Source organism: Salmo salar, unplaced genomic scaffold, assembly GCF_905237065.1.
Source record: "Salmo salar unplaced genomic scaffold, Ssal_v3.1, whole genome shotgun sequence".
Classification (NCBI taxonomy): domain Eukaryota; kingdom Metazoa; phylum Chordata; class Actinopteri; order Salmoniformes; family Salmonidae; genus Salmo; species Salmo salar.
Genome location: NW_025548249.1, coordinates 247501 through 260000, shown reverse-complemented (window position 1 = coordinate 260000; position 12500 = coordinate 247501). Strand labels below are relative to the sequence as shown.

The 12500-nt window shown below is 48.1% G+C and overlaps 1 protein-coding gene across 1 annotated transcript in view; it reads right to left on the bottom strand.

The window, feature by feature from the left end:
- Window positions 1-12500, bottom strand: part of LOC123732807 (E3 ubiquitin-protein ligase SMURF1-like) — a 70493-nt gene that overhangs the window by 1544 nt on the left and 56449 nt on the right. The window contains 5 exon segments of the mRNA XM_045712089.1: window positions 2940-3024; window positions 4273-4474; window positions 4985-5243; window positions 9503-9681; window positions 10252-10366. Of these exon segments, the coding sequence (XP_045568045.1) occupies window positions 2940-3024; window positions 4273-4474; window positions 4985-5243; window positions 9503-9681; window positions 10252-10366 (840 nt within the window).

Below are 12500 nucleotides of genomic sequence, written 5' to 3'. Positions count from 1 at the left end.
TCAGTTCAGGAGGTAAAAATGTGCTGAACAGGTCACATAATAAGTTGCATGGACTCTCTCTGTGTCTCAATAATACTGTGTGTATATAGTGTTTTACATCATAGTTGAATGACTCCCTCCTCTCTGTACCCCACACATACAATTATCTGGAAGGTCCCTCACGTTGAGCAGTGAATTTCAAACACAGAATCAAACCTTTGAGCATAGTGAAGTTATTGATTACACTTTGGATGGTGTATCAATACACCCGGTCACTACAAAGATAGAGGCGTCCCTCCTAACTCAGTTAACGGAGAGGAAGGAAACCCCTCAGGGATTTCACCATGAGGCCGATGGCGACTTCAAAACAGTTACAGAGTTTAATGGACAGTGAAACAGCATCTCTCTGTCTCAGTATGTGTAGACCAGGTATATGATGCTGTCTGGACAGTGAAACAGCATCTCTCTGATGCTGTCTGGACAGTGAAACAGCACCTCTCTGTCTCAGTATGTGTAGACCATGTATCTGATGCTGTCTGGTCAGTGAAACAGCATCTCTCTGATGCTGTCTGGACAGTGAAACAGCATCTCTCTGATGCTGTCTGGACAGTGAAACAGCACCTCTCTGTCTCAGTATTGTATACCAGGTATATGATGCTGTCTGGACAGTGAAACAGCATCTCTCTGATGCTGTCTGGACAGTGAAACAGCATCTCTCTGATGCTGTCTGGACAGTGAAACAGCACCTCTCTGTCTCAGTATGTGTAGACCAGGTATCTGATGCTGTCTGGACAGTGAAACAGCACCTCTCTGTCTCAGTATGTGTAGACCAGGTATCTGATGCTGTCTGGACAGTGAAACAGCATCTCTCTGTCTCAGTATGTTAACCAGGTTGATGCTGTCTGGACAGTGAAACAGCATCTCTCTGATGCTGTCTGGACAGTGAAACAGCACCTCTCTGTCTCAGTATGTGTAGACCAGGTATCTGATGCTGTCTGGACAGTGAAACAGCACCTCTCTGTCTCAGTATGTGTAGACCAGGTATCTGATGCTGTCTGGACAGTGAAACAGCATCTCTCTGTCTCAGTATGTGTAGACCAGGTATATGATGCTGTCTGGACAGTGAAACAGCATCTCTCTGATGCTGTCTGGACAGTGAAACAGCACCTCTCTGTCTCAGTATGTGTAGACCATGTATCTGATGCTGTCTGGTCAGTGAAACAGCATCTCTCTGATGCTGTCTGGACAGTGAAACAGCATCTCTCTGATGCTGTCTGGACAGTGAAACAGCATCTCTCTGTCTCAGTATGTGTATACCAGGTATATGATGCTGTCTGGACAGTGAAACAGCATCTCTCTGATGCTGTCTGGACAGTGAAACAGCACCTCTCTGATGCTGTCTGGACAGTGAAACAGCACCTCTCTGTCTCAGTATGTGTAGACCATGTATCTGATGCTGTCTGGACAGTGAAACAGCACCTCTCTGTCTCAGTATGTGTAGACCATGTATCTGATGCTGTCTGGACAGTGAAACAGCACCTCTCTGTCTCAGTATGTGTAGCCCAGGTATCTGATGCTGTCTGGACAGTGAAACAGCACCTCTCTGTCTCAGTATGTGTAGACCAGGTATCTGATGCTGTCTGGACAGTGAAACAGCACCTCTCTGTCTCAGTATGTGTAGACCAGGTATCTGATGCTGTGTGGACAGTGAAACAGCATCTATCTGATGCTGTCTGGACAGTGAAACAGCACCTCTCTGTCTCAGTATGTGTAGACCATGTATCTGATGCTGTCTGGACAGTGAAACAGCACCTCTCTGTCTCAGTATGTGTAGCCCAGGTATCTGATGCTGTCTGGACAGTGAAACAGCACCTCTCTGTCTCAGTATGTGTAGACCAGGTATCTGATGCTGTCTGGACAGTGAAACAGCACCTCTCTGATGCTGTCTGGACAGTGAAACAGCACCTCTCTGTCTCAGTATGTGTAGACCAGGTATCTGATGCTGTCTGGACAGTGAAACAGCACCTCTCTGTCTCAGTATGTGTAGACCAGGTATCTGATGCTGTGTGGACAGTGAAACAGCATCTATCTGATGCTGTCTGGACAGTGAAACAGCACCTCTCTGTCTCAGTATGTGTAGCCCAGGTATCTGATGCTGTCTGGACAGTGAAACAGCGCCCCCTCTGTCTCAGTATGTGTAGACCAGGTATCTGATGCTGTCTGGACAGTGAAACAGCACCTCTCTGTCTCAGTATGTGTAGCCCAGGTATCTGATGCTGTCTGGACAGTGAAACAGCGCCCCCTCTGTCTCAGTATGTGTAGACCAGGTATCTGATGCTGTCTGGACAGTGAAACAGCATCTATCTGATGCTGTCTGGACAGTCAGCATCTATCTGATGCTGTCTGGACAGTGAAACAGCGCCCCCTCTGTCTCAGTATGTGTAGACCAGGTATCTGATGCTGTGTGGACAGTGAAACAGCGCCCCTCTGTCTCAGTATGTGTAGCCCAGGTATCTGATGCTGTCTGGACAGTGAAACAGCGCCCCCTCTGTCTCAGTATGTGTAGACCAGGTATCTGATGCTGTGTGGTCAGAAAGGGTACTGCATGTCCTACTCTCTGATGGATGGGTTTCTTCCTCTGGTGAGATGGTTTCAGCAAAGAGGAGAATCCGTGGGCAGTGTGTGTGTGTGTGTGTGTGTGTGTGTGTGTGTGTGTAGTGTGTGTGTGTGTGTGTGTGTGTGTGTGTGTGTGTGTGTGTGTGTGTGTGTGTGTGTGTGTGTGTGTGTGTGTGTGTGTGTGTGTGTAGTGTGTGTGTGTGTGTGTGTGTGTGTGTGTGTGTGTGTCTGTGTGTGTGTGTGTCTGTGTGTGTGTGTGTGTGTGTGTGTGTAGTGTGTGTGTGTGTGTGTAGTGTGTGTGTGTGTGTGTGTAGTGTGTGTAGTGTGTGTGTGTGTGGTCTTACCATGTGTGTGCCTTGGGCAGGTTGTCTGTGTTGGCCTCTATCAGATGGATGGTAAACAGCCTTGGGCCTGCTGAACCTGTAGAACCTTACACACACACATTCTAGTTATCACTGTTCTAGAACACACACACACACACATTCTAGTTATCACTGTTCTAGAACACACACACACACATTCTAGTTATCACTGTTCTAGAACACACACACACACATTCTAGTTATCACTGTTCTAGAACACACACACACACATTCTAGTTATCACTGTTCTAGAACACACACACACATTCTAGTTATCACTGTTCTAGAACACACACACACATTCTAGTTATCACTGTTCTAGAACACACACACACATTCTAGTTATCACTGTTCTAGAACACACACACACATTCTAGTTATCACTGTTCTAGAACACACACACACACATTCTAGTTATCACTGTTCTAGAACACACACACACATTCTAGTTATCACTGTTCTAGAACACACACACACATTCTAGTTATCACTGTTCTAGAACACACACACACATTCTAGTTATCACTGTTCTAGAACACACACACACACATTCTAGTTATCACTGTTCTAGAACACACACACACATTCTAGTTATCACTGTTCTAGAACACACACACACATTCTAGTTATCACTGTTCTAGAACACACACACACATTCTAGTTATCACTGTTCTAGAACACACACACACATTCTAGTTATCACTGTTCTAGAACACACACACACATTCTAGTTATCACTGTTCTAGAACACACACACACATTCTAGTTATCACTGTTCTAGAACACACACACACATTCTAGTTATCACTGTTCTAGAACACACACACACACATTCTAGTTATCACTGTTCTAGAACACACACACACATTCTAGTTATCACTGTTCTAGAACACACACACACATTCTAGTTATCACTGTTCTAGAACACACACACACATTCTAGTTATCACTGTTCTAGAACACACACACACATTCTAGTTATCACTGTTCTAGAACACACACACACATTCTAGTTATCACTGTTCTAGAACACACACACACACATTCTAGTTATCACTGTTCTAGAACACACACACACATTTTAGTTATCACTGTTCTAGAACACCAACACATTCTAGTTATCACTGTTCTAGAACACACACACATTCTAGTTTAGCTGTTCTAGAACCTTGTAGTTATCACTGTTCTAGAACACATTCTAGTTATCACTGTTCTAGAACACACACACACATTCTAGTTATAGCTGTTCTGGAACCTTGTAGTTATCTCTGTTCTCTGTTCATAGTGCAGGATGCGGGGTGTGTGTGCGACCCACCCTGTAGTGCCTTGAATCCCTGTAGTGGAACTCTGGTAGAACCAGTAACAAACTGCAGTAGTCGTCCTCTCCTCTCCTCAGTGAAGCTCTCCACAGCCTCCCAGAACCAGCAAACCACATTACTGTCCACAGCACAGTGCTTCAAACGGGTGTTAGACTTCCAATCTGCTAGATCGATCTTCCCCAGGCCCCCGATTATCAGCTAGAGGGAGACAGGAAGACAGGAAGACAGGCCCCCGATTATTAACTAGAGAGAGACAGGAAGACAGGCCTCCCATTATACACTAGAGAGAGAGACAGGAAGACAGGAAGACAGGAAGACAGGAAGACAGGCCCCGATTATTAACTAGAGAGAGACAGGAAGACAGGAAGACAGGCCTCCCATTATACACTAGAGAGAGACAGGAAGACAGGAAGACAGGCCTCCCATTATACACTAGAGAGAGACAGGAAGACAGGAAGACAGGCCCCCGATTATTAACTAGAGAGAGACAGGAAGACAGGAAGACAGGCCTCCCATTATACACTAGAGAGAGACAGGAAGACAGGAAGACAGGAAGACAGGCAGACAGACAAGACAGACAGACAGACAGACAGACAGACAGACAGGTATAACAGACAAGACAGACAGACAGACAGACAGACAGACAGACAGACAGACAGACAGACAGACAGACAGACAGACAGACAGACCAGACAGACAGACAGGTACCTCCAGCTCCTTGTGGTCAAACGGTTTGAGGAGGTGCTGAGGAATCAGCTGACTGAATCCTTTCTGCAGAGCTAAGAACTGAGCCTCGATGCCCCTCATGAACCTCCAGTTCACGTAGAGCTTCACGTACTCCTTCTTGTTGTCCTCGGTTACCGGGACGTTCTGGCCGTCGGGTTTCAGCTCGTGCTGAAGGAACTTCCCGAAGGCACTGTGTTCCACGCAGAACGTATGATCTAGAACCGACGAGATGTCGTTCTCCCTGCGCACACACACACACACACGCACACAGAGATAACGTTGTAATACCCAGAAATGAAGAGACACTATTGTAATTACTAGTGTGTGGTACTCACAGTATCCAGACCAGACTCTAGTCTAGTCCAGGGTCAGTAAAGCTAGTGTGTGGTACTCACAGTATCCAGACCAGACTCTTGTCTAGTCCAGGGTCAGTAAAGCTAGTGTGTGGTACTCACAGTATCCAGACCAGACTCTTGTCTAGTCCAGGGTCAGTAAAGCTAGTGTGTGGTACTCACAGTATCCAGACCAGACTCTAGTCTAGTCCAGGGTCAGTAAAGCTAGTGTGTGGTACTCACAGTATCCAGACCAGACTCTAGTCTAGTCCAGGGTCAGTAAAGCTAGTGTGTGGTACTCACAGTATCCAGACCAGACTCTAGTCTAGTCCAGGGTCAGTAAAGCTAGTGTGTGGTACTCACAGTATCCAGACCAGACTCTTGTCTAGTCCAGGATCAGTAAAGCTAGCGCGTGGTACTCACAGTATCCAGACCAGACTCTAGTCTAGTCCAGGGTCAGTAAAGCTAGTGTGTGGTACTCACAGTATCCAGACCAGACTCTTGTCTAGTCCAGGATCAGTAAAGCTAGTGCGTGGTACTCACAGTATCCAGACCAGACTCTTGTATAGTTCCGGATGAGTAAAGCTAGTGTGTGGTACTCAGAGTATCCAGAACAGACTCTTGTCTAGTCCAGGGTCAGTAAAACTAGCGTGTGGTACTCACAGTATCCAGACCAGACTCTTGTCTAGTCCAGGATCAGTAAAGCTAGTGTAATTACTAGTGTGTGGTACTCACAGTATCCAGACCAGACTCGTGTGTAGTTCAGGATCAGTAAATCTAGTGTAATTACTAGTGTGTGGTACTCACAGTATCCAGACCAGACTCGTGTGTAGTTCAGGATCAGTAAAGCTAGTGTGTGGTACTCACAGTATCCAGACCAGACTCTTGTCTAGTCCAGGGTCAGTAAATCTAGTGTAATTACTAGTGTGTGGTACTCACAGTATCCAGACCAGACTCTTGTCTAGTCCAGGGTCATTAAAGCTAGTGTGTGGTACTCACAGTATCCAGACCACACTCTTGTCTAGTCCAGGATCAGTAAAGCTAGTGTGTGGTACTCACAGTATCCAGACCAGACTCTTGTGTAGTTCAGGATCAGCAAAGCTAGTGTAATTACTAGTGTGTGGTACTCACAGTATCCAGACCAGACTCTTGTCTAGTCCAGGGTCAGTAAAGCCAGTGTGTGGTACTCACAGTATCCAGACCAGACTCTTGTCTAGTCCAGGGTCAGTAAAGCTAGCATGTGGTACTCACAGTATCCAGACCAGACTCTTGTCTAGTCCAGAGTCAGTAAAGCTGGTGTGTGGTACTCACAGTATCCAGACCAGACTCTTGTCTAGTCCAGGGTCAGTAAAGCTAGTGTAATTACTAGTGTGTGGTACTCACAGTATCCAGACCAGACTCTTGTCTAGTCCAGGATCAGTAAAGCTAGCGTGTGGTACTCACAGTATCCAGACCAGAGTCTTGTCTAGTCCTGGGTCAGTAAAGCTAGCGTGTGGTACTCACAGTATCCAGACCAGACTCTTGTGTAGTCCAGGGTCAGTAAAGCTAGTGTGTGGTACTCACAGTATCCAGACCAGAGTGCGTGGTACTCACAGTATCCAGACCAGACTCTCGTCTAGTCCAGGGTCAGTAAAGCTAGTGCGTGGTACTCACAGTATCCAGACCAGACTCTTGTCTAGTCCAGGATCAGTAAAGCTAGTGTAATTACTAGTGTGTGGTACTCACAGTATCCAGACCAGACTCTTGTCTAGTCCACGATCAGTAAAGCTAGCGTGTGGTACTCACAGTATCCAGACCAGACTCTTGTCTAGTCCAGGATTAGTAAAGCTAGCGCGTGGTACTCACAGTATCCAGACCAGACTCTTGTCTAGTCGAGGATCAGTAAAGCTAGCGTGTGGTACTCACAGTATCCAGACCAGACTCTTGTCTAGTCCAGGATCAGTAAAGCTAGTGCGTGGTACTCACAGTATCCAGACCAGACTCTTGTCTAGTCCAGGATCAGTAAAGCTAGTGCGTGGTACTCACAGTATGCAGACCAGACTCTTGTGTAGTCCAGGATCAGTAAAGCTAGCGTGTGGTACTCACAGTGTCCAGACCAGACTCTTGTGTAGTTCCGGATCAGTAAAGCTAGCGCGTGGTACTCACAGTATCCAGACCAGACTCTTGTCTAGTCCAGGATCAGTAAACCTAGCGTGTGGTACTCACAATATCCAGACCAGACTCTTGTCTAGTCCAGGGTCAGTAAAGTTAGCGCGTGGTACTCACAGTATCCAGACCAGACTCTTGTGTAGTTCCTGATCAGTAAACCTAGTGTGTGGTACTCACAGTATCCAGACCAGACTCTAGTCTAGTCCAGGGTCAGTAAAGCTAGTGCGTGGTACTCACAGTATCCAGACCAGACTCTTGTGTAGTTCCGGATCAGTAAACCTAGCGTGTGGTACTCACATTATCCAGACCAGACTCTTGTCTAGTCCAGGATCAGTAAACCTAGCGTGTGGTACTCACAGTATCCAGACCAGACTCTTGTGTAGTTCCGGATCAGTAAAGCTAGCGTGTGGTACTCACAGTATCCAGACCAGACTCTTTTCTAGTCCAGGGTCAGTAAAGCTAGCGCGTGGTACTCACAGTATCCAGACCAGACTCTAGTCTAGTCCAGGATCAGTAAAGCTAGCGCGTGGTACTCACAGTATCCAGACCAGACTCTTCTGTAGTTCCGGATCAGTAAAGCTAGCGTGTGGTACTCACAGTATCCAGACCAGACTCTTGTCTAGTCCAGGGTCAGTAAAGCTAGCGCGTGGTACTCACAGTATCCAGACCAGACTCTTGTGTAGTTCCGGATCAGTAAAGCTAGTGTAATTACTAGCGTGTGGTACTCACAGTATCCAGACCAGACTCTTGTGTAGTTCCGGATCAGTAAAGCTAGCGCGTGGTACTCACAGTATCCAGACCAGACTCTTGTGTAGTTCCGGATCAGTAAAGCTAGTGTGTGGTACTCACAGTATCCAGACCAGACTCTTGTCTAGTCCAGGGTCAGCAAAGCTAGTGTAATTACTAGTGTGTGGTACTCACAGTATCCAGACTCTTGTCTAGTCCAGGGTCAGTAAAGCTAGTGTAATTACTAGTGTGTGGTACTCACAGTATCCAGACCAGACTCTTGTGTAGTTCCGGATCAGTAAAGCTAGCGCGTGGTACTCACAGTATCCAGACCAGACTCTAGTCTAGTCCAGGATCAGTAAACCTAGCGTGTGGTACTCACAGTATCCAGACCAGACTCTTGTCTAGTCCAGGGTCAGTAAACCTAGCGTGTGGTACTCACAGTATCCAGACCAGACTCTTGTCTAGTCCAGGGTCAGTAAAGCTAGTGTGTGGTACTCACAGTATCCAGACCAGACTCTAGTCTAGTCCAGGATCAGTAAAGCTAGCGCGTGGTACTCACAGTATCCAGACCAGACTCTTGTGTAGTTCCGGATCAGTAAAGCTAGCGTGTGGTACTCACAGTATCCAGACCAGACTCTTGTCTAGTCCAGGGTCAGTAAAGCTAGCGCGTGGTACTCACAGTATCCAGACCAGACTCTAGTCTAGTCCAGGGTCAGTAAAGCTAGCGCGTGGTACTCACAGTATCCAGACCAGACTCTTGTCTAGTCCAGGGTCAGTAAAGCTAGCGTGTGGTACTCACAGTATCCAGACCAGACTCTTGTCTAGTCCAGGGTCAGTAAACCTAGCTCGTGGTACTCACAGTATCCAGACCAGACTCTAGTCTAGTCCAGGATCAGTAAAGCTAGCGCGTGGTACTCACAGTATCCAGACCAGACTCTTGTGTAGTTCCGGATCAGTAAAGCTAGTGTAATTACTAGCGTGTGGTACTCACAGTATCCAGACCAGACTCTAGTCTAGTCCAGGGTCAGTAAAGCTAGCGTGTGGTACTCACAGTATCCAGACCAGACTCTTGTCTAGTCCAGGATCAGTAAAGCTAGCGCTTGGTACTCACAGTATCCAGACCAGACTCTTGTCTAGTCCAGGATCAGTAAAGCTAGCGCGTGGTACTCACAGTATCCAGACCAGACTCTTGTGTAGTTCCGGATCAGTAAAGCTAGCGTGTGGTACTCACAGTATCCAGACCAGACTCTTGTCTAGTCCAGGATCAGTAAAGCTAGCGCGTGGTACTCACAGTATCCAGACCAGACTCTTGTGTAGTTCCGGATCAGTGGTCTCCAGGTCTTGCAGCGTTATAGGCTTCCCCAGCAGCTGCTTGTAGAAGGGCAGGGTGAAGCCGCCGTTGATGTAGTGGCTATGGAACACCGCCAGGCCCATCACACGACCCACAAAGTGGAAATACGACAGGTGGTCCTATATACACACACACACCACCATCGTCATCAGTACTCACAGGGGTGATCTGTAGTGTGCGTGTGTGTACTCACAGGGTTGATCTGTAGTGTGTGTGTACTCACAGGGTTGATCTGTAGTGTGTGTACTCACAGGGTTGATCTGTAATGTGTGTGTGTACTCACAGGGTTGATCTGTAGTGTGTGTGTGTACTCACAAGGTTGATCTGTAATATGTGTGTACTCACAGGGTTGATCTGTAGTGTGTGTATGCACAGGGTTGATCTGTAGTGTGTGTATGCACAGGGTTGATCTGTAATGTGTGTGTATTCACAGGGTTGATAGAGGAGTCAGGGTTGATCTGTAGTGTGTGTACTCACAGGGTTGATCTGTAGTGTGTGTACTCACAGGGTTGATAGAGGAGTCAGGGTTGATCTGTAGTGTGTGTACTCACAGGGTTGATAGAGGAGCCAGGGTTGATCTGTAGTGTGTGTACTCACAGGGTTGATAGAGGAGTCAGGGTGGATCTGTAGTGTGTGTACTCACAGGGTTGATAGAGGAGTCAGGGTTGATCTGTAGTGTGTGTACTCACAGGGTTGATAGAGGAGTCAGGGTTGATCTGTAGTGTGTAAATGTTGTCTGTTGAGTACTGGAACAGGCCGTAGTACGGGTTCAACATCTCATGGCACAGCAGGTACAGCCACTCCCTGTATAACCACAATACAACGTTATTACGTTATTACAACGCTATTACAATGTTACCACAGCAGGTACAGCCACTCCCTGTATAACCACAATACAACGTTATTACAACGTTACCACAGCAGGTACAGCCACTCCCTGTATAACCACAATACAATGTTATTACAACGTTATTACAACGTTACCACAGCAGGTACAGCCACTACCTGAATAACCACAATACAACGTTATTACAACGTTACCACAGCAGGTACAGCCACTCCCTGTATAACCACAATACAACGTTATTACAACGCTATTACAACGTTACCACAGCAGGTACAGCCACTCCCTGTATAACCACAATACAACATTATTACAATGTTATGACAATACAGGGGATTCCCATGGCCCCCAGCTAACTGGTTAACCAACGTGGTAGACAGGGGATTCCCCCCAGCTAACTGGTTAACCAACGTGGTAGCCAGGGGATTCCCATGGCCCCCAGCTAACTGGTTAACCAACGTGGTAGACAGGGGATTCCCCCCAGCTAACTGGTTAACCAACGTGGTAGCCAGGGGATTCCCATGGCCCCCAGCTAACTGGTTAACCAACGTGGTAGCCAGGGGATTCCCCCAGCTAACTGGTTAACCAACGTGGTAGCCAGGGATTCACCCCAGCTAACTGGTTAACCAACGTGGTAGCCAGGGATTCCCCCAGCTAACTGGTTAACCAACGTGGTAGCCAGGGGATTCCCCCAGCTAACTGGTTAACCAACGTGGTAGCCAGGGGATTCCCATGGCCCCCAGCTAACTGGTTAACCAACGTGGTAGACAGGGGATTCCCTGGCCACTGCTAACTGGTTAACCAACGTGGTAGACAGGAGATTCCCCCAGCTAACTGGTTAACCAACGTGGTAGCCAGGGGATTCCCATGGCCCCCAGCTAACTGGTTAACCAACGTGGTAGCCAGGGGATTCCCCCAGCTAACTGGTTAACCAACGTGGTAGCCAGGGGATTCCCCCAGCTAACTGGTTAACCAACGTGGTAGCCAGGGGATTCCCCCAGCTAACTGGTTAACCAACGTGGTAGACAGGGGATTCCCATGGCCCCCAGCTAACTGGTTAACCAACGTGGTAGCCAGGGGATTCCCCCCAGCTAACTGGTTAACCAACGTGGTAGACAGGGGATTCCCCCCAGCTAACTGGTTAACCAACGTGGTAGCCAGGGGATTCCCCCCAGCTAATTGGTTAACCAACGCGGTAGACAGGAGATTCCCATGGCCCCCAGCTAATTGGTTAACCAACGTGGTAGCCAGGGGATTCCCATGGCCCCCAGCTAACTGGTTAACCAACGTGGTAGCCAGGGGATTCCCCCCAGCTAACTGGTTAAACAACGTGGTAGCCAGGGGATTCCCCCCAGCTAACTGGTTAACCAACGTGGTAGCCAGGGGATTCCCATGGCCCCCAGCTAACTGGTTAACCAACGTGGTAGCCAGGGGATTCCCATGGCCCCCAGCTAACTGGTTAACCAACGTGGTAGCCAGGGGATTCCCCCCAGCTAACTGGTTAACCAACGTGGTAGCCAGGGGATTCCCATGGCCCCCAGCTAACTGGTTAACCAACGTGGTAGACAGGGGATTCCCCCCATCTAACTGGTTAACCAACGTGGTAGCCAGGGGATTCCCCCCAGCTAACTGGTTAACCAACGTGGTAGCCAGGGGATTCCCCCCAGCTAACTGGTTAACCAACGTGGTAGACAGGGGATTCCCCCCAGCTAACTGGTTAACCAACGTGGTAGCCAGGGGATTCCCATGGCCCCCAGCTAACTGGTTAACCAACGTGGTAGCCAGGGGATTCCCCCCAGCTAACTGGTTAACCAACGTGGTAGCCAGGGGATTCCCATGGCCCCCAGCTAACTGGTTAACCAACGTGGTAGCCAGGGGATTCCCATGGCCCCCAGCTAACTGGTTAACCAACGTGGTAGACAGGGGATTCCCATGGCCCCCAGCTAACTGGTTAACCAACGTGGTAGCCAGGGGATTCCCCCCAGCTAACTGGTTAACCAACGTGGTAGCCAGGGGATTCCCCCCAGCTAACTGGTTAACCAACGTGGTAGCCAGGGGATTCCCCCCAGCTAACTGGTTAACCAACGTGGTAGA